This window comes from Sardina pilchardus, chromosome 23, assembly GCF_963854185.1.
Source record: "Sardina pilchardus chromosome 23, fSarPil1.1, whole genome shotgun sequence".
Taxonomy (NCBI): domain Eukaryota; kingdom Metazoa; phylum Chordata; class Actinopteri; order Clupeiformes; family Clupeidae; genus Sardina; species Sardina pilchardus.
In genome coordinates this window covers 22,257,703-22,279,460 of record NC_085016.1, presented here as the reverse complement: position 1 = coordinate 22,279,460, position 21,758 = coordinate 22,257,703, and the positions used below count along the sequence as shown (strand labels likewise).

Below are 21,758 nucleotides of genomic sequence, written 5' to 3'. Positions count from 1 at the left end.
CATTCAAACACTATCGCACAGTGAGTGCACACTGTTTCCAGGGTCAAAATGTAAGTTCTGCGGTCAGTAAACATCTCACAGAATTCTGGTAATAAAAATGAGAGTAAAGGGGGTATATGAACATTATATTGACCATGACAGAAGACATAACCCTTCCATTGTAGCAACAGGAAGCAAATGGTAAGTGTTCAGTCGTCTGTTCGTCGCTTCTAACATGTTTTCGAAAGATTGCAGAACGTTTCATTCGGCTATGGGTCTGGTGCATCTGACGACTTACGCACGTCTTTTCTGTATTTAAAATAGTATCCATAATACGATATCTGAAAATAGGATGCGTGCTTGACTTAGATTTAGCCTAAACAACCCTCTGAGATTCTGTATGGCGAGAAGTAACAGATCCTGGTTTTGTTGAATTCCGCTCCAGTAAGAAACTGAAATCAATATTACTTCTCTATAGCCTTTCATAGCCAGATCTTAATCATACATCTCATCTCTGAATGTGTACATTATGTGAATGGTTAATTTTGTAGAGATTGTAGGCTACGGACAAGTGTTTTGACATTTGACAGCTGTAACCTAGCTATACTTCCTTGTATGATAGCGGTGCTGCTTGATGTCGTGGAGTAGTCTGCTGTTGGGCTATTAATACTTGTCCCAGTCTCTGATCAGTGATCACTGTGTGTTGTTTTTCCTGCTCCTCCTCCTCCCTGTGTTTTCGTTTCTAACAGGTGAGCGCATCAAGTCCCGTTCCTCAGGTTCTCACATTCGCACTTCCACCACGCGCCCATCATGACGGACCGCTACATTGCCATGCACGGGCTCAACATCAGCCACAGCCCGGTGTCCGCCAGCCCGACCATGTCCATCGATAAGCTTTTCCCAGCGCTCCTGGAGTGTTTCGGAATTATCATGTGCGGGTACGTGGCTGGCCGGACGGACATCATCTCCCCGAATCAGGCGAAGGGTCTCGGGAACTTCGTCTCGCGCTTTGCGCTCCCCGCGCTGCTGTTTAAGAACATGGTTCTGCTGGACTTCGGGGATGTCATCTGGTCGTTCCTGTGGAGCGTGCTGATCGCCAAGGTCACGGTATTCGTGATCGTGTGCTCGCTCACGCTGATGGTCGCTGGTCCGGAGAGTCGGTACAGCAAAGCGGGACTCTACTCGATATTTGCTACCCAAAGCAATGACTTCGCGCTGGGATACCCCATTGGTGAGCTCTAGCTGTCTTGTGAATGAGCATTAGACTAAGCTGTTTTTTTACAGTTTAGTCTAATAGTTTTATTACAGTATTGTTTATTAAACCTGCTGTTGGGCCTGCACATTCTCTGTTTTAGTCTAGTACAATTTTCACAAAAGAGGAGTTCTAGCGGCAAATTTGATGAAAAGCCGGTAAACCATGTTTTTTACATAATTTGAGGGTGCTGATTCTGAATATTGTGTTTACCAAGCTGAATTCTGAGTTTTAAACCTTCTAATTTGCATATTAAAATGAGCAAAACGTTTTTTTCTTTTTATTTCTAAACCAATCAGTTAAACATCATAGCATTAAGGTTAAATGTCATATTTAAATGCTAAAATAGTGCAGGAGTCATAACCAAGTATTTTTTAAACATGTTAGATTGAATTAAGGCAATAAAACAAGGTAGTTTATTAATAACAACGTTTATTAATAACAGATGGGATAAAGGTAATAAAGCAAACAGTATTCATAAAACGAACCATTTTAATTGCTCTTAAACCTGAAATAAAACTAAGAACAGGCCAAAATAAATACAAATCAAATTTATTTACAGCAGAGAGTGCCTCTCAATCTCCATGGCCACTGCAACAGTCACTGTGGAAAGAAAAAGTCACACATTAGGATTTTATGTTGTGTTTGGTGTTAGTTCTGTGTTAAATTTGAAATAGAAAGTTAAGAGAAATTACTTCTAACTTACCTGAAGTGAGATGTTCCTCCTTAGTCCAAACTGCTTGCATTCTGGCATGGATGATCTGGAGTTCTTCTACATTTGCAGCCACCTGTACAAAGCAAGCCGGCGCTGCGACAACTGCATTTGCTTGTATTGCAACCACACTTGCACCTGCAGGTAACCATCAAGCTACAGCTTTTGGGGATTGCTGCAACAGACATCAGTTTGGGTTCCAGGTGTCCATTGATGACATCCCATCCCATTTCCTCTATAGGTGGTAGTATTGGATTTGTTTTGTTTGCTTGTCTCCATACTAGAGCTTGATAATGTGCTCTTCTAATATGCCACTGAGCAGCATCACTCGTAGGTGGTAGAGCCTCAGGTCCCCGACATCTGGAGAACAGTGTGGCTCTTGCATCATTGCAGCTGACATCGTTGGTGTCATAAACACGACAAATGAACTTCTCTGCAGAATGTATGGTGGTTTCAGTCAGTTCACCCAGGCCAAGTCCATCTAAAAGTGCAGGCTGCTCCAAGAATGTTTTCCAGGATGTTTTCTTGCTATGTCCTGCAAAGTAGGACACAGTGTCACAGCCTGTTATTGCATGGAAGGCCAGAATATTCTCAATATCGGGAACCTGCACCCTCAGACTCTCATGCACTTTGTGTATGGGGATATGCCTGGGTTTTTTGGAGGTCCCCATTCTCAGCCACAACTGTTTGCACTTCATCTTGCCAAAATGCGCAATTAACAAAATGAGTACATCTGTATCTGGACTTGAAACAACAAGAAATTCTGCATTTGAATGTACACAGTGGAGCACAATCCTTGTGTCTGCTTCCTCATGGTAGGCCTGGAGAGCAGTGATGTCCATTTCTGAATTACACTTTGCCGTGTTCTCTTCTTTAAAGCCTCCAGCCACAATGATAATTTTGTCGTCTGGAGCTTGAGCCAATAGCTCGTCTGATAGAAATGTTGCCAAATCTTCTTTGTTCTTCTCCAAAGCAAGGAAATTGGACCAGTTCCTTGGAAGTGGTACAGAGCTATCTTCAATGGCACGGCGAATAGGTGTGCATCCTCTTGCACGTTTCCCCCTGGTTGTGCTCTTAATTGATATGTCTCTGTACCTGTCAAATGTAGTGTCAATTCTGTCAAAGTTTTTGCCAAATGCAAGCACTCTTTTCACAAACTTGCTGGCATATTGCCCAAATGTGTTGCAGTCAGATGGTTGTCCTAGCATCATAACAAAAGCTTGACCATCGATCACTAGCGTTGAATCAATGTCTGTAGGGTACACCAGTGCTGGACATTCCACATCACCACATAGCACCTGACTGAGGATGGATTTATTTCCACTTCTCAAATAGCCATCACTGTCTGCAATAGCAGTGGGGACATTCATCAACTCGTGTCTGAGGATTTTCCCCAAGTCCACTTCCCTTCCTGCGTCATATGCTGTGATAATGCGCTGCAAAACATTTCTTTCAGCTTTGGCTTTGGTGACTAACTTTTCCACTCCTTTCTTTCCTGCCCTGTGAAGAGTGGCAAATGTAGGAGGTTTATTTTTTGGCAAAGGATCCCTGAGTTTTTTCTGCTGGTCACCATTCTTGGGTTGCATGAGCCTCTGTTTCACAAAGGTGATCAATTTCTCCTGACCAAGACTACGTGCATTTAGTAGAGATTCTTGTATTTCTGTTGTTGCGATGTCTTTAGTAACAATATTCTGCAACATATCAGGAAAGCAACTCTGCTGTCTGTCTGAGAATACAGCTGATTTCTGTAACAATTCCATTACATTATTTTCATCTCCATGGTCTTGGAGCCTCCTTGACACATTGGATTCATTATGCACCATTTGATCATAATGTTCAAGATGATACATCTCCCTTGTCTGTGCAGCTATGTGTGTGCGAAGACTGTATGATAAAGTCCAACGGAATAGCGCAGATGCCGTTTTGGTGATGCCGATTATCCCACCGCTTCCCTTTCCGACACCATTCATCCATTCCTGAGCTTGGTCAGGATCCACTTGGTTGAATCTTCTTGATGATCCTTTCACAACCCAGTTTCCATTGTCAAATTCCTCTTGCACTTCAGCTGGAAGCTGCTTCATCTGAGCAAGGTACACCGGGCCCCATCTTGCATAATTAGTATGGTCGTAGCGATGGAAGTATGGAAGCATTTCCTGAAATGCATACAGGTGTAAGCCCCACTTTCCCTCTCTCTGAGCACGGGTAAAAAGCAGGAGGATCTGAACCATCTCTGCGTACTGCCACCAGAATTGAAAATTGGGATTTGCATCTTTCTTTGAAGCAATGAATGAGGATTGGAGAGCATTGTAAGTGTCAGAGGATAGCATGTCACACATTTTCTCAAAGTCTTCCTTCACATCAGATTTTGTATATGTCTCAAGATTTTGTTTGAGATTCCCATCATGGTCCTCCAGATAGACCAGAAACTCTGGCAAAAGCAGTTGCCACAAGGCTTGAACGGTAATCTTGTGAGCCCGTACACCCTTGTTGTAGTCTTTCCCTTCTAGAACATGGTTAACTGTTCCAGGACCAAATAGGCCACTCTCCACCCAGATTTCAGCTAGACCAGAATCTTGCATATGTTGGCCTAGAACCTTCAAAAAGTTCATTGATATATGCAGACCCCCAAGACGTGGGATGAGACTGTCTTTATATTCTGGCACTATCCATTTCAGTTCCATAAGTAAAGGGAAAAGTGCTTGATCAACAGTCAGTACAACATAGCTCTGGTTGAATGATTTGGCAACTTGCATGATTCTTCTGACAACAGTATTCATAGTGTTGATGTCATGTGATGGGGCTGGGATTATGGGCATGTAGCCAACCAAGCTGATCTCAGGATTTGTGTCAGACCCTTCTTCATTGAAACTTGTCCAGCCAGGTTTTGGATTTTGTGCCTGTCGTTTCATGTGAAATGCTCTGTCTTTGGCAACTGCCGTTATTGCGGCCGGACAATGACTGAGCGTTTGTTCAAACCATTGCTCGCAGACTTTGTCATTCAAATTTGGCTCGACACTTCCTTCACGGATATACACAGGCAAGATTATGTTCATTTCCTCTGGAACTTTAAGAGTGACCTGCTGACTTGGTGAGACATTTTCTAGAGGATCAACTGATATTGGACCTCTTTGCCAGGCAGCATACTGGGTTGCATGGAAAGTGTTTTGGCCATCAAGAGTCCCCTCATTAATGTCAATGTTGTCTGCAGAAAAATGAATAAAACGCCCCTGAACTAAATTGGATGGGATGATGGCTCCAGTCTCCTTGTCCATTGTTGATAGAGTATGTGTTGCAAGGGCAGTGTCAATTCGGAGGATGTCCCTATAACTGATTATATGTCCAGCATGATGAAACATTTCCACCAATTTTCTTGACCGTGTTGCCTGATGTAAGCTTGTACCAAGGCCAATATGTTTGGGAGTCCAGTTCTTTCCCCCACTTACCATGTACACCAAGTCCTGTGCAACACTCATGACTCTGGTCTCGATATGCTGTTCACTTTTCTTTTGGTGGCCAGCTCGTTGCATCTCCCCTCTTTTCTCAACTTCTTCTGCCTCTCTTTCATCCTCAGCTTTATCCGCAGAGTCAATGTCATCAATTTCCTCATCTCCAGAGTCAATATCATCATCCATTTCCTCACTCTCCTCACTTAGCTTCTCAAGGAGACTCTGTCCTCCAATAAGAAGTTTAATGAACATGTACAGTTTCTCTGGGACACAGGCAATAGCATCCTCTTCAGAAACATTAAGGCCTTTGTGTGCTGGTTGTGCCAATATATCAGAGCGAAGCTGAAGGGCTACATGCACCATTGCCAGAAAGTCATCTTCCACATCAGGCCTGTAGACAGGTATTGGGTTCTCATCAGGCTCAGCATCCCTTCTTTTATTCAACATTTCAGACACTGGAACATGTGCAAATTCAGTTGGCAGGAGCACTGTTTGCCTCCCAGTGATCTCTTCATTTCGCAGTTTTACGAATTCGTAAAGGTCTGTGATATGAGGTGCAATATATTCCTTGAACGTAGATATACGACTAAGGAATGACGGTGGTATTTCAACACCCTCTTCCACAGCAAGTGAGCAGTAGTGAGAAAATACCTCTTTCAGTTCCAAAATATCTCCATTTGCAGCAGACTTCTTTAAGTCATTAATGAGCCACATCAATATTCGCCCCTTCTCATCATTTGCTTCTCCTCTTGTCTGTGATACTCTTCGAATGAATTTCTTGTAACAGTTGGGATGGTACTTGCCCTCAGCAGCTATCAAATCGTTAACCCCTGCCACACGTACAGAAAGAGCATGGTCACACCATGCACCATCAATTATTTGTTGACTGACTTTAAATGTCATAACAGAGCATAGTGTTTCTTTCTTCACCTTTTTGCTTTCCTGGCAAAATAAGCAGAGCTTCCAGTCGGTTGATGATGTCCTACTACGTAGTCTTGAACTAGTGTGAGGTGTAGTTACAGTTGAATGTGATGGTTTATTTAGTCGTTGTATTTTACCTTTGTCTGTAAAAGTTGCGAAACAGCTCTTATGCCATTGTACTTCATCTCCATTCCCAGGCCCGATGGTCAAAATCCTGTGGATCTTATCAATATTAGCTGCATCTTGAAATTTTTGTCTTTCTTCAGCTGATGCCTTAAGCGATTGTAGGCCTTGAGCTGTTCCTTTGTAAATCGTATCCTTTTTCGATTTTTGGCAAATTATACAATCTCCTGAAGAGCCAGACATGAAAGGACTCAAACAAGCTTGCTCTTCCATTTTTGTCCCCCACCGTACAGAGCATGACTCCGTAGAGAGAAAGACTAGAGAGAATGACTATAACATGACACCATGGAGAGAATGACTAGAGAGCATCTCCACGTCATGTTATATATCCCAATATTTCAGTGAAGCAGTAAACTATTCTGAATAAAGGGTAAAAGCTGATGATAGCAAACAGGGACCAAAGACTTGTTAAAATAAAAACAAGAATGGTCTGTCATCTAGAATCCAACTCTACTTTATATCTGTGTCAGGAATTTGTTCTGTTCATCAAATGAATGAAATGAAAAACACAAGTTTTAAAAAGTTACAATATAGTAGTTGCAGTATAGTGGTTACAGTACAGTGGGCGCTAATGCTAATCAAGCATCATAGTGATTTATATATTTTATTATAATATTTGTCATATTGATACATTATGTTGATATTTGTCTGTATTTATTTGGACTTTTTATGAAATATGTTTAATTAAAGAGAACTTCATTTGCTTATATGACTACTATGCTATTATGCTAATTAACACACTTAAACCTCAAAATCTGTCTTGGCAAACATAATATTTAGAATCACCACCCTCAACTTATAGGCAATATCAATTGAATTAGCTGTTAGATCCCTTTTTCTGAATGTATTTCGGCGACTTTTGCACAGTTGTGTACTAGTACAATTGTAAGAAAAAAAGAATGCTAGTGGCGTATTTGAATAAAAGTCGATAAATAGTCTATTTTCACATATTTTGGGGGTGCTGATTAGAAATATTATGTTTACCAAGCTGGATGTTTTGTGCCATCCTTGTAATTTGCATTAGTATGGGACTTTTTGTTAACATTTTACGAGTCGGCCATCTTGAAAGTCAGTCATCTTGAAACCAGTGGCTGTCAAAATATAGACAATACATGTACACATGCTGGAGCATCAGCATACAAGATTTGGTGACAATTTATCAACCCTTTCAAAAGATATAGCAGAGACAAAGAATCTCCATTCGCCTAGTATGACTGCTATGCTATTATGCTAATTAGCAGGCTTAAAACTCAAAATTCAGCTTGGTAAACAAAATATTTGGATTCAGCACCCTCAAATTATGGGAAATAGCATGTTTACCGACTTTTCCTCAAATTTGCCGCTAGACCCTTTTTCTGAAGGGTTTCCTGAGATTTCTGCCTAGTCTATTTGTGGATATGGGTGAGGGACTGATACTCAGGGCCGTAGTATTAATTGCCCAGGGGCTCGGGACCGTGAGAGCACTGAGCACGGTCAAAGTCGCAGTCATAGGCTACACTCATCATCGAGATGTAGTCTTATCTATCGGTTTCTCGAACGCTTTTGAGCGGGAGATAGGCTACACAAATTAAGTTTTGAGTGTAGTAATAAACACGCGTAATGTAGTGGCTTTACGCATAGAACCAGCGCATTTGTGTTTGGTTAATTGCCTGGTATAGATTACAATGCGCAGACAAGGCTTATGTATATGACACCTTTTGAGATAAAGCTAATGGTGAAGACCTTTATCTCCTGTTATTGGATCAGCAGGTAAAACGAGTTTAGAAAGTGTAAGTCCTGCCAAGTAGGCCTATTTGATCCAACTATTTAGTAAACCAGCTCTGAATTAGCAGCCATGTAGATCAGATAATTAGTGATATCACCTGTGTTAAGTGCACAGGTAGAAATAACATACTGTATGGCAGGACTTTTACTCTCTGGACCCGGGATGTCCGCCTCAGAGAACAGTTTGAGAGCCAATTAGCCCTTTTCACGTGATGTCAGACGAAGCGTTGCTGGGTATCCTCCGGCATGTCCAGCCGCCAAATACTACAGAAGAAGAAGAAGAAGTATTCATGGGTTTCATCAGGTCCCTTTCCACAGGTGTATACAATCAAGCACCTTGATTATCAATGCAGACTGCATGGTGCTTGATTGTATACACCTGCGGAAAGGGACCTGATGAAACCCATGAATACTTCTTCTTCTGTAGTATTTGGCGGCTGGACATGCCGGAGGATACCCAGCAACGCTTCGTCTGACATCACCGTGAAAAGGGCTAATATGGGCTGCTAAGAAAGACCCTGTTGTAGTTTGTAAATGATTGCCTGCTATACACAATTAATTTCTGTCAATTAAACCTCTTATCAGTGCATATTTATTTATGTGTATCCCCATTTATTGTGATGTCCAAGTTTGATGAGTGCTTTTTCTTTTTCTCTCTCCCTGTGTCTGTGTGTGTGTGTGTGTGTGTGTGTGTGTATGTGTATGTGTTTTGCGTGTGTATGTGTATGTGTGTGTGTGTGTGTGTGTGTGTGTGTGTGTGTGTGTTTTGCACGTGTGCCTATGTGTGTGTGTGTTTTGCGTATGTGCCTGTGTGTGTGTGTGTGTGTGTGTGTGTGTTTAATGTGTGTGTGTGCCTGTGTGTGTGTGTGTGCCTGTGTGTGTGTGTGTGTGTGTGTGTGTGTGTGTGTGTGTGTGTGTGTGTGTGTGTGTGTGTGTGTGTGTGTGTGTGTGTGTGCCTTTGTGTGTGTGTGTGTGTGTGTCCGGCCTCAGTGGACGCCCTGTACAGGAGCACGTACCCAGAGTACCTGCAGTACATCTACCTGGTGGCCCCCGTCTCTCTGATGCTGCTCAACCCCATCGGCTTTGCTCTGTGTGAGATCCAGCGCTGGAAGCAGAGCCCGGACCACAACAGCCAGAGTAAACTGCACATCATCTCCGTCGTCTTACTGCAGGTGTGTGTTTGAATAATTGTGTGTGTGTGTGCGTGTGTGTGTTTCCCATAATGTGTGTTTGTGTGTGTGTGTGTGTGTGTGTGTGTTTCCATAGAGTGTGTGTTTCCATAGTGTGTGTGTGTGTGTGTGTGTGTGTGCATCGTGTGTGTGTGTGTGTGTGTGTGTGTGCATAATGAATGTGTGCATCATGTGTGTGCATGTGTGTGTTTGTGTGATAATGGTAATGGGGTGGCGGTGAGCTTCCAGCCACAGAAGGTCAAAGGTCAGAGGAGCTGAATTGTCATACAGAACAACACGACATCACCGGACCTGACTACACTAAGCTGAATTAATTTACAGAAATAGTGCAGGACTGTTTCAGATATGTAATTTGAATATAAAATGTGTAGATGCCTTAATGGCAGATTGAGAGGCTTGTGATTGAAACCTTCACCGCTGAATTCGGAGTATGTTCCATGTACTAGCTTTTAGTAATAATTGCAACATCAACCACAAGACACATCCTGTTCATCTTACAATTATCTCTCTCTCTCTCTCTCTCTCTCTCTCTCTTTCTCTGTGTGTTTGTGTTTGTGTTTGTGTTTGCGTGTGTGTGTGTGTGTGTGTGTGTGTGTGTGTGTGTGTGTGTGTGTGTGTGTGTGTGTGTGTGTGTGTGTGTGTGTGTGTGGCAGGTCCTGAAGAACCCCATCGTGTTCATGGTGCTGGTGGGAATCGTGTCTCACTTCCTGTTGGGTGGGCAGGTCCCTGAGCTGCTGCTGGAGTTTGTGGACGGATTGGCCAACTCGTTTGGGGGGGCGGCGCTCTTCTACCTGGGCCTGTCCATGGTTGGTCAGCTCAGGAGATTGACGCGTTCCACTGGAGTAGCACTCATACTGCTCATCACTGCCAAACTGTAAGTGAGGAACCAGTGCGCGCCCCCCCCCCCCCCCCGCCCCCCACCACCACCAACACACACACACACACACTCACCCATGTACACACACGCTCAAACACACACACACACACACACACGCACAAATACACACACACATACTGTACCGCCATTCCTTCACTTGCCAACTTCCAACTGACTCTCAGGCACAGATCCCCCCTCACCAACACATACACACACACACACACACACACACACACACACACACACGCACAAATACCGCCATTCCTTCACTTGGCAACTTCAAACTGACTGTCAGGCACAGATCCCTCCTCACACACACACACACACACACATCGCCTTTCCTTCACTTGCCAACTTCGAACTGACTTAACAGGCCACCCTAAGCAGTAAGCCACGAATGCCTGAATGATGAGTGAATGAGTGTGCAAGTGAATGAGTGTGCAAGGCACGGCCGGGATGGGTTGTGTGTGTGTGTGTGTGTGTATATGTGTATGTGTGAGTGTTTTTGTTTGTGTCTGTGTGCATGAATGTGTTGCCTATCAAATTGTTGATGGCCACTGTCAAGTCGAGGAGATTATCTGTGAAAAGTAACTACCGGTAGTCATTTTCTGGAAATCATGTCAACCATAGAAACGGTGCTCTCATCTGATTATAGGAATTGTTATTTTCTTTGTTAAAAACTTTTAGTGTGATTCAGGAGTACTTTTTAGGCTGGGTGAACCCTGCCTGACCTGCCGGCAAATTTGGATTTCACCCGGCAGCTCAGGCTGGAAACCTGCACATCTATCTCCTCTGTTCCCTGCCAGAACCTTTGGCTCCAATCACAAGCTAGCTTATCCAAAAGATGCACCAGATCGTTGGTCTGATTGGTTTAAGGATTATCCAAGCGTACGGAGTCATGATTTGAACGATGCCAATAGAACTCGACAGTCCCGCCCCTCCTTTGCGGTAGAAATAAAGCGCAGACTCCCCATACTAAGGTTCAATCTTAAAAGATTGAGCTTAGTATGGTGATAGCCAGCCAGACTAAGTACTCTTAGCAGTAAGATGAAATGCTTTGTGAATACGAGCCCTGATCAGTCGGAGAGCTGAAGGTACAGGCTGTCCTATGCTATCCCTTTGAAAGGGGGATGCTTGTGCGTCACTCTGAAAAGCTTCTGGGTTAAGAGTCTTATCACACACTTCCTTGTTGGCAGCCAGGGTTGTGAAACACTGCACAGTCATTACCACAGTTAGGAAAGCACACATTTCACAGCACGATGTCAAACTCACTGAACGCCTTCAAATGATGTGTTTGTAAGACACACTTCAAATGATGTGTCTCGAATACCAGAACGTGAGTGTATGTGTGTGTGTGTGTGTGTATGTGAACATGCAGCAACATGTACGTGAAGAATTTGCACAGGCCTGGGACACGTCAGTACTATCAACAGTACAGTTTTACTTATGTAGGCTTTTCTCACAGGCCTCTGCTTCGGACATGAAATGTGTGTGTGTGTGTGTGTGTGTGTGTGTGTGTGTGTGTGTGTGTGTGTGTGTGCGTACGTGCATGTGCGTGCGTGCGCAAGGTTTCTCTCACAAACCTCTGCTTTGGAGGCTGTGCTCTGGTTAACTAGTGTCAAATGAACAAGGTACTTTAATATACATCAAAACTGTGTATATGTGTGCTACAGGTTAGTAATGCCACTGATATGCAAGGACATGGTGGAGATTCTGGACACGGCGAACTCCAGCTCAGCCAATCACTCGAGCCTGTCCAACTTCGCCTTCCTGTACGGAGTGTTCCCCACGGCGCCCAGCGTGGCCATCTATGCAGCCCAGTACAACACCGAGCTGGAGGTGGTGAGTACACACACACACACACACACACACACACACACACACACACACACACACACACACACACACCTAATCTCACCTGGAGTGCTAGGCACACATTTAAACTGAACTCACGCAGTGTAGAGTAATAAAGAATGTTTTTTGATATGCCCTTTGGTCCTACAAGCAGGGAGAAGAATCTTAAATATCATAAACTAGAAATCACTCAGAGAGTGCAAACCTCCGCCAAGTAAACACATAACCGCCTCCTGGATCCAGATGGTGATACAGATGATCACTTCCAAAATTGAATAATTTCTTCCATGGGTCATTTCAGACCTTCCCTGAAAATGTAATTGAAATCCAACCTTTTGATAAGATAAGATAAGACAAGATCAAACTTTATTTGTCCGTTAAAGGGAAACTTGGTTCACATAATCTGCCAGATGACAAGACGCACACAAGATATCATAGCATCAGTAAACATTCATTCAAATATATAATTTAAGAATTATATCAAGGGTAGTCTGTAATCTATTTAAAGTGTTTAAAGTGTTCAGATGATCTCCTCTGGTTTAGGAGTGTGATGGAGTGTGGCACAAAGGAGTTCTTGTATCTGTTCCTTCTGTGGCAGGGCACCCTGAAGCGCCTCCCAGAAGGCAAAAGCTCAAACTCACTGTTCAACACATGAGCTGGGTCCATAGAGATTTTGTCAGCAAGTTGTTCAGTCTGTTTCTTATAAAGTTCAGTGAATTTGTTCTCCACTGAATGGCCCGCAATCTTGGAGCAGATGTTAAGAAGCCTCAGTATCTGTTAAGAAGCCTCAATATCTATAATATTGAGATATCTTGCAAACAAACAAACAGACAGACAGACAGACAGACAGACAGACAGACAGACAGACAGACAGACAGACAGACAGACAGACAGACAGACAGACAGACAAACCCCGATGAAAACATAGCCTCCTTGGCGGAGTTAATAAATCATAAATAAAAAGTGAGATTTATGAAAAGAAAATCACAATCTTACTTGGCCAAGAATTAGCATAAATTATGTTTTCTAAGCAAAGAAACCTAACCTCTGGTCATAGGGTATAAAACCCTCCTTGCTGCCCTTAACGTCATGCTGGAGTTGCAAAGCCTCCCACCTCCTCCCCTGCCTGCTCCTCCATTTCACTATTAGCTCTAAGCTCTAAATTACCCCTCATCCATAGGGGGTGTTAGCGGACATCACTCACAAGTTATCTCCGCTATTGGCTTCCCAGGACCACGGCCAGCTACCAAGCCAAACTTGCCATTCTCTGTACTCACTGTAAGCAATCCAATGGGCAAACTAGTGAAGTAAGATTAAATAAAACCGTAAGACTATGGAAATAAAATCACTTGCATTACAGTAAATGCAAAGCTGACTTTGCACATAAATCAAATGTCTCCTAATAATTCCCAATAAATAAAGTGAGGATTTAATCCGTCTCCTAGGTGACCTCTGGGATGGTCATCAGCACGTTCCTGTCTGCACCAATAATGTACGTGGCGGCATGGTTACTGACCATTCCCTGGATGGACGCCATGCCCTTGGTTACAGAGCTTCTAAATGTCAGCTTCAACATCAGCATCATCAGCTTGCTTGTTCTGGTCAGTGTATGTGTGTGTCTTTGTGTGTGTGTGTATGTGTGTGTGTGTGTGTGTGTGTGTTTGTTGGGACCGGTGCTGAAGTGTGTGTGTGTGTGTGTGTGTGTGTGTGTGTTGGGACAAGTGCTTGTGTGTGTGTGTGTGTGTGTGTGTGTGTGTGTGTGTGTGTGTGTGTGTGTGTGTTTGTGTGTGTGTGTGTGTGTGTGTGTGTGCAATGGGGTGCCTGTCGCATGTGTTTCCCTTTATATCTTTGTGCTGATGTGTGTGTTCACCTCTGTGGGTGGTCGGGTTTCTGTGGCGGTTAAGTCCCTGTGTCTGCAGGGGAATTCTACTCCAACTGGCACCGAGCCTTCTATTCTATTACCTCAGCGGAAAACTCCGGAACAGAAATCTTTTAATCCTGCCCATGGTAGATGTATGAAACCTTGAGTGTTGTGTTAAATCTCCACTTAATCTCTGTGAAATCTGTGTATTTGTTTGTGTGTGTGTGTGTATGTTTAGGTGTGGACCATATCAGTGCTGTTCCTCAGTAAGAAGTTTAAAAGGTTGCCTCACATGTTCGTTATGAACTTGTTTCTGGCTCAGGTAAGACCATACACACATATTAAAGATTCAACTCTTTGAAAACAGTATTTAAAGCATTAAGCATACAGTAGAACAGAGACAGATTGTAACACTGTGCCACCCACATTTCAGTGTGCTCCTAATGTTCTGTGTGTGTGTGTGTGTGTGTGTGTGTTTGTTTGTGTGTGTGTGTGTGTGTGTGTGTGTGTGTGTATGTGTGTATGTGTGTTCGTGTTCTTTCAGCTTCTGGTGTGTGTGAGCATGATTATTTGGAAGTTTGTGGTGCATCGGGACGACTTGTTGGGCCAGGTTCTGATCTTCACCTTGCTGTACGGCTGCCTCTACAGCACATACCTGTGGACAGGTAAGACACCTGGATGCTCTGACCTCTGACCTTCAAACTCTGACCTCCTTTCTCTTCTCTCCGCCTCTCCATCTCTCTTACTCATACGCAGCTGCATTCTTCTGTCACAAGCAGATCAGTAAGTTAGGGTGTGTGTGTGTGTGTGTGTGTGTGTGTGTGTTGCAGGGCTCATTGCCTTTTCTCTGGCCCTAATGAAGAAGAATGAGAAGATGAAGATTCGCCCAGCAGTCTTTGTGCTTCTAGGATGGGGGTGAGTTCAGTTATGCATACAGACAATGTGTGTGTGTGTGTGTGTGTGTGTGTGTGTGTGGGTGTGTATGATTGCGTGATTGTGTGATTAATCCATAAACTAAACAGACTTGCTTTGTCGTAATGGTATTACATCTTTACCTGTGAATCTGCATATCTTTCTGTCTCCTTATATGTACATCTCTCTCTCTCTCTCTCTCTCTCTCTCTCTCTCTCTCATCTCCTCTACATCTCTATCTTCTCGTCCTCAGGATTCCTTTCCTGACTGTGGGTGGGTTGCTTATCGCTGGAGAGCGCATGGATGACACCATAGACTCTGCCTTCTTTTATGGGCGTGCTCAGGTGAGTGACAGCTGAATGCTGATGCGGACCAACTGACATTTGAAATGAGGTGCGTTCAAATTTGCTGTGACGAAAACAGTGATGAACATTCATTTTCTTTGAAAAGTTCAATTCTAACTGCAATTGCATTGTTTATTCGTCAAACTCATGTCCAGTTCCACTGTATGTTCGCCTTCTCAGACTGTTTGTGATTGTTCGCAAACATTCGCCGAAAACTCAAGGCTAACAGAATGCTGTTTGCAAACGTTCGCCTATGTTTGCGGAGTTCCGCAATATGATGTGACAATCACCCGTGAGATTTTCCCCATAGATTGCATGAACACTGAAACTATAGATTGTTTGCGTTGAATTCTAGAAGGAACTAGAAAAATAATTCACTCCTTAATTCACAGGTTAAATGACCTGCATCCACACACTCACACAATAAAGTGACCTTACAAAAAAAATAACACACAACACACCTCAGGAGCTTCTTGCAGACTGAGAGGCGTCTGCTTTGTGACATCTACCAAATATCTTTATAGAGGGCAGGGACCGCTACTCATTAATGCCCAGATGGGACCACAACAATTCTTGCAAAATAGCTTATTATATGAAATTAAGTCAGTTTTCCTCCTCTTCTCTCTCTCCGTCTCCGTCTCTATCTCTCTCTATCTCTCTCCCTCTATCCCTCTCATGGTCTCATTCCCTCTCTCCTTTCTTCTCTCTCTATCTTTCTCTCTCCCTCTCATGGTCTCATCTCCTCTCCCTCATTCCCTCTCTCTCCTTTCTGTTCTACCTCCCTCTCTCCATCTCTCTCTCTCTCTCTCATTCCCTCTCTACCCCCCCATCAGATGGGCAGCACGGCGGTGGTGCTGTTCTGCAGTATTGCGCTGGGGGGTCTGTCTCTGCTGGGGCTGGGCAGGGGGACCCAGGAGGAGCAGCACTACCATGCCCTGGACCAGAGCTCCATGTCGGGCACCACCGAGGACGTGCGCCCCTACAGGGACCAGGAGGACCACGCCGCCACTCAGCCTGCCACCCCACAGGACACCAGCAACAGAGGTACACTAAGTGTGTGTGTGTGTGTGTGTGTGTGTGTGTGTGTGCGAGTGTGTGTGTGAAGGCATGTGGGAGTGTGTGTGTGAAGGCATGTGGGTGTATCACAGGAATGCATTTAGTGGGAGGAAAAGCATATTATTCTCAGCGGTCTATTTGTGTTTTGCAGAAGTTGACTTTTGCACATTGAATGATTGAAAAGAAGGAAAGAGCTTTTCAGTTTTAATCTTTTCAGCACACTGTATTTCTCCAAATGTTGACTTATACACAGTGGTGTGCTTTGTGTGTGTGTGCATGTCTGTGTATGAGAGTGTGTGTGTGTGTGTGTGTGTGTGTGTGTGTGTGTGTGTGTGTGTGTGTGTGTGTGTGTGTGTGTGTGTGTGTGTGATGTTGATAAGAGCTAAGCCTGACGGCGGTTTTGGTGGTGTAGTAATATGCTCCATCTCTCCCCCCTCCCTCCTGTCAGAAGAGCAGCCCAGCGAGAGGCCGGTCCCTCAGCCCATGCCTGATATGATTGTGGGCCATCTGAACGACACCGCACCGGCACAAACAGGTACCAAGACACACACACACACACACACACATACATACATACATACATACATACATTCTCACATTCTCTCTCTTTCCACAATTTGGCACAGAGTGTCATTTTAATTGCACAATGCCACCATATACAGGTACCAAACCATACGCACACAGGCACGCACACACACACACACACACACACACACACACACACACACACACACACACACACACACACACACACACACACATGAGTTGGCGTGGGGTGCCATCTGATTAACACGAAACACACAGGTAGTTAGAGTGTGTGTGGACAGTTGGACTGTGAGCTCCTGTTTCTGCATGGCCCATAGTGAAAGGCCTTATTAGTGTGTGTGTGTGTGTGTGTGTGTGTGTGTGTGTGTGTGTGTGTGTGTGTACGTGTCTGTCTGCTAAATTCTTAAATTACCATGTTACTGTATGTATACGGAATCCAGTAAATAAGCTACTGTATGTGTATTGTGTCACTTCTAGGATGAGTGCTAAGTGGAGAGGAAATGGTGGGTGTTTGTGTTCGTATGTGCTAGACTATTTTTAGGTGTGTCGGCTTAGCAGTACACTGTTTTCATGTGAGGTGTGGTGTGGTATATGTCAGTGCTAGAGAAACATTCAGTAACTCGGTGTATTTATTTAGATTTAGGTAGTGTAGTGTAGTGTGTGTGGGTGGGTGTGTGGGTGTAGGTGTACATTCTGTGTGTGTGTGCGCGCCCATATGGTAAACACTTGATTCTCTGTGCATATATTTCTGTAAATATGTGGTTATGCTGGATATACGGTATGTTATTATTTCAGTTTATCGCACTTGTTAAGAAGATGCACTGAAACTTCCACTTTATCCACTTGATCTTAATCTTCTGTGTGCTTATGTTCAGTGCACTGCTATGTTAGTTTGTGGAAATGTGTGTGTGCGCTTGTGGTGTGTGTGAGTGAGGTTAAGTCTTTGGCGTAATTCCCCCGTCATGTCTCCTCCAGACCAGACAGGGGCGCCACTGCGTGAAGCCCCCAGTGCTCGCCTGGCCCAGGAGGAGAGGCAGGTGGCCCGCCATGCCCTGCTGTGTCTGCTGCTCATCGTTGGCCTGCTGGCTGTAAGTCACCTGCGCTCTGTCGCGGTCCCAGCCCCCGGGTCTGGGGACTTGATGGTGCTCGTTTTCAGTGTACACGGATATACACAAATGTACACGGATGTACTGTACATGTTCAGTGTACACAGATGTACACTGAAACGTGTTTACACGGATGCTAGTCGTTCTTCTGGCAGAACAAGTCAATTACATGGGAGGGAGACAAGACACTCTGCGACAAAGTAAACATAACTTTAAACAATGAAAGGGCTTCTTAAGTTTGCGTGTTTTTTCTTGTTTATAATTGATGTCATTATTGTGTCCTTAGTGTGACTCACCCATGTTTTGTGATCCATTACAAATGTGGCTGAGCCTCCTTCTCCTGTGTGTGTGTGTGTGTGTGTGTGTGTGTGTCTGTCTGTCTGTCTGTCTGTCTGTCTGTCTGTCTATCTGTCTGTCTGTCTGTCTGTCTGTCTGTCTGTCTGTGCGTGTGTTGTAGAACCTATCCAGCTGTCTCTGGTGGCTGTTCAATAAAGACCCCGGCAGACTGTATCTGGAGCTGCAGTTCTTCTGCGCGGTCGCCAACTACGGACAGGTAGATTCAAATCAACATTATTTTGTGCACCGATGCATTCAAAATGAAATCTTAGTAAACATCTGTGTTGCTCCGGCGTTCCTCCTTCATTGGTTGAGCTTGTTCCCTCCCGTTGACTCACCAGTTGTTGGCAGAGGCGCATAGGATCTACCCTTTTTTGAAATATTATTTTGTATTGAACCTTGTCTCAAGCCACTTAAAAAAAGAATATAAAATCAGACTCTTCTTTTTTTCGTTGTAGGGGTTCATATCGTTTGGCATATTTGGGCTAGATGAACATCTCATCATTTTGCCATTCAAAAAGAGGTAATTCTGTCTTCAGACTTGCTTTAAATACATAAACTTAACTTTCTCCATACTGTATATGCGTACATCTGTGTGTATATGTATACACATATTTTATGTGTGTGTGTGTGTGTGTGTGTGCAGGCTGGCCAGTCTGTGGGGTTCGGAGCCTGTGGAGGAGACCTTGGCTGCTGGTCAAGAGGACATCCGGCTCACCTGCACTCAGTTTGTGCGCTACCACAAGGACCAGTGTGTGCAGGACCTCGTACGCCAAAGAAGGTCAGCTATATGTGTGTGTGTGTGTGTGTGTGTGTGTGTGTGTGTGTGTGTGTGTGTGTGTGTGTGTGTGTGTGTGTCTGTCTGTCTGTCTGTCTGTCTGTCTGTCTGTCTGTCTGTCTGTCTGTCTGTCTGTCTGTCTGTCTGTCTGTCTGTCTGTCTGTGTGTCTGTGTGTGTGTCTGTGTGTCGGGGGGAGGGGGTGCATGAAAGGTTTTGTCTTAATTCCACGGAAACACTTGTCAGACGTAGTCCCCCTTCCAGTGAATGCCACTGCTGGTTTGTTTATCTTACTCCTCAGTGTTATGGAGAACTTCTTTCCATCTAGTGTGATGTGTGTTTAAGTCTGGGATGGATGTGGTCTCCACTGTGGTCACCCTGAAGCACTGAATTCTGGAATGTTCTCACACACACACACACACACACACACACACACACACACACACACACACACATTCCTCTGCTCCTGTAGCCTGTACCCCTCTCGGTATTGCACGTCTTTCCACCTGAGTCACCCTTGGCGTGAAATCTGTTTCTAATTCTTCGTCTGTTTTATGACTCTCTTCTTCTTCATCACCCTCTCAATTCCCTTCTTTCTTTGTCTCTTTCTATCTTTCTCTCTCTTCATTCACTCCTTTCCTGTCCTCACCATTTGCAGTGCGTCTGGTGAGTCTCTCTCTGGACCAGTGGGTGAATCATTCCTTTGATGCACAGGTGCAAAGGCCATTGGTCAGGCTGTCCGGAGGCGGGCTCGTTCATGGGTAGAGAGCTGGTTGATTGGCTGGTGCGCGCAGGAGTGGCGGGCGATCGGGCCTCGGCCGTGCTGTGTTGCGCTCGGCTGCAGCAAGGAGGAGTGCTGCGACGTGTCGGCCATCAGTTCGGTTTCCATGACAACTCGCTCTGCTACCACTTCACTATTCCCGAAGCGTTCCGCCACCACGACGCCAATAGAATGCTACCCTGTGTGATGTGACCTGAGATGAAGGCGTTAGCAACGAGGAGCAGATTAATCAGGCAGCATCTTCCCGTCAGATTTCAGGCAACATTTAACTGTGAACGTGACTTGAATTTCGATCGAAACTTCTATTTTTGCATGTTGTGTAGCTCTATGCAGGTATTTGAACCCAACACGGCAAGACGTCCCTGGCGTTTTGAATACTTACGATGCACAAACACACTCACTGCTGCAGCTTCTCCACTCTTTCTTGTGATGTCAAAGTTGTTCATTATTGCAACAGTTCTATGCACTGCACCTTTCCTCTCAGTTTGCCTGTGTGTGTGTGTGTGTGTGTGTGTGTGTGTGTGTGTGTGTGTGTGTGCGCGCCTGTCTGTGCCTTTTGCCTTTCAGATGTTGTGTGGAAAATGTGTGTGTGTTTTCTGCTGTATAAGAGATATGTTTACATTATAGTATTGTTATATTATTAGTATATGTGTGTGTGTGTGTGTGTGTGTGTGTGTGTGTGTGTGTGTGTGTGTGTGTGTGTGTGTGTGTGTGTGTGTGTGTGTGTGTCTTTCTGCTGTTTATGAGATATGTTTACATTGTGTATAGATGAGTAAGTGTGTGTGTGTGTGTGTGTGTGTGTGTGTGTTTGATGAAATGTGTAGCGGCACTGTGTATGTGTGTTTTATATGCATATCTCCACGTTATCCTATACGCACTGATGCAGTGAAACCTGAAGACACAGTTTTGCCTAAATGTTCGCCTGTGTCAAGAACCGAGCAAGTGTTCTGCATCGGAATCCGAAGTTCCAGTCACAGCTTGAAGAGGAGGCAGATCGCCCCCTGCTGTTCAATGACTAGAAGAATTTATTTCTGTATGTAGGCCTACACTGAAATGTGAAGTTCCCCCTAACCTCTGGACTGTAAAGTGGATTCCTACTGCATGTTGCCATAGATGTTTCTTTTCCCTTCTTGTGTTTGCCATTGCCAGACCTTTGCTGTGTTTTTCCCCCCACGACACTAATGTTCAAGGGGCCAACTTAGCTAATGAGGTAGAAAGGGAGGGGAGATGATTGGGTGGGGGTGGTGTGTGTGTGTGTGTTGGTAAGAGTGTGTGATGATCATGTTATTTATACCACTGTTGAAACCACTGTATGCCCCAGTGTGGATGTGTCCATTGCTTGTGTTTCTGTTTATATTTCAAAACAACTGAGCGTTCAGAAATGCCTATCCATACTATAATGCATGTTCTTTGGATTACCTTAAGAATTCTGTAATGTTTTTTTTTTCTCTGGACAGCAAAAAAACTGGTTTGTTCATACTTCATACACAACTGGCTGTTTTAGATGCTCTGACAATTCATTCTTTACACTGGACTGTCTTAACACTTTGAGAATTCATGTTACATTTTCTGAATCTACTGTATGAGTTTTAGGTCATAGCATGTGAGAATCCTAAACTGCCAAAATGTTGCACTAAAATCGTTAGGCTTCATAATAAACAAAACTGTAAAATTCACTTTGTTTTTAGACAATTAAAAACAATAAAGCTATCTTGCTATGTGCCTACATTGTTTTCTTCTCTTATTGAAGCTTCTATTCATTTGTGTTAATTGAGTTTTTACACGTAGACCTACCTTAAATTACAAACTTATTCTGAGCGTCATGCTACATTTTTTTTCTGATGCAAACTTCGGCGACGTCA

At 44.1% G+C, this 21,758-nt stretch overlaps 2 protein-coding genes across 4 annotated transcripts; one reads left to right on the top strand and one right to left on the bottom strand.

The window, feature by feature from the left end:
* The first annotated feature begins 42 nt into the window (after positions 1-42).
* On the top strand, positions 43-21,618 carry gpr155b (G protein-coupled receptor 155b). 3 transcript variants are annotated; one of them, XM_062527370.1, is made up of 17 exons: positions 43-180; positions 729-1,210; positions 9,248-9,429; positions 10,101-10,321; positions 11,998-12,166; positions 13,624-13,779; positions 14,278-14,361; positions 14,584-14,704; positions 14,870-14,954; positions 15,205-15,295; positions 16,129-16,339; positions 16,803-16,886; positions 17,873-17,985; positions 18,461-18,556; positions 18,798-18,862; positions 18,986-19,120; positions 19,830-21,618. In XM_062527370.1, exons 2-17 carry the CDS (start codon positions 790-792, stop codon positions 20,086-20,088), a joined length of 2,493 nt encoding a protein of 830 aa, XP_062383354.1. In that variant the 5' UTR covers positions 43-180; positions 729-789; the 3' UTR covers positions 20,089-21,618. The 3 variants fall into 3 exon arrangements, with proteins under 3 accessions (XP_062383354.1, XP_062383353.1, XP_062383355.1); XM_062527369.1 differs by having other exon boundaries at positions 16,800-16,886; XM_062527371.1 differs by having other exon boundaries at positions 16,800-16,886; positions 19,774-19,964.
* On the bottom strand, positions 1,683-3,617 carry LOC134071533 (uncharacterized). Its single transcript, XM_062528291.1, has 2 exons — positions 1,938-3,617; positions 1,683-1,834 (listed from the first exon to the last, which is right to left on the bottom strand). The coding sequence occupies exon 1, from the start codon at positions 3,527-3,529 to the stop codon at positions 1,958-1,960; it is 1,572 nt and encodes a 523-aa protein (XP_062384275.1). The 5' UTR covers positions 3,530-3,617; the 3' UTR covers positions 1,683-1,834; positions 1,938-1,957.
* Positions 21,619-21,758: the final 140 nt, after the last annotated feature.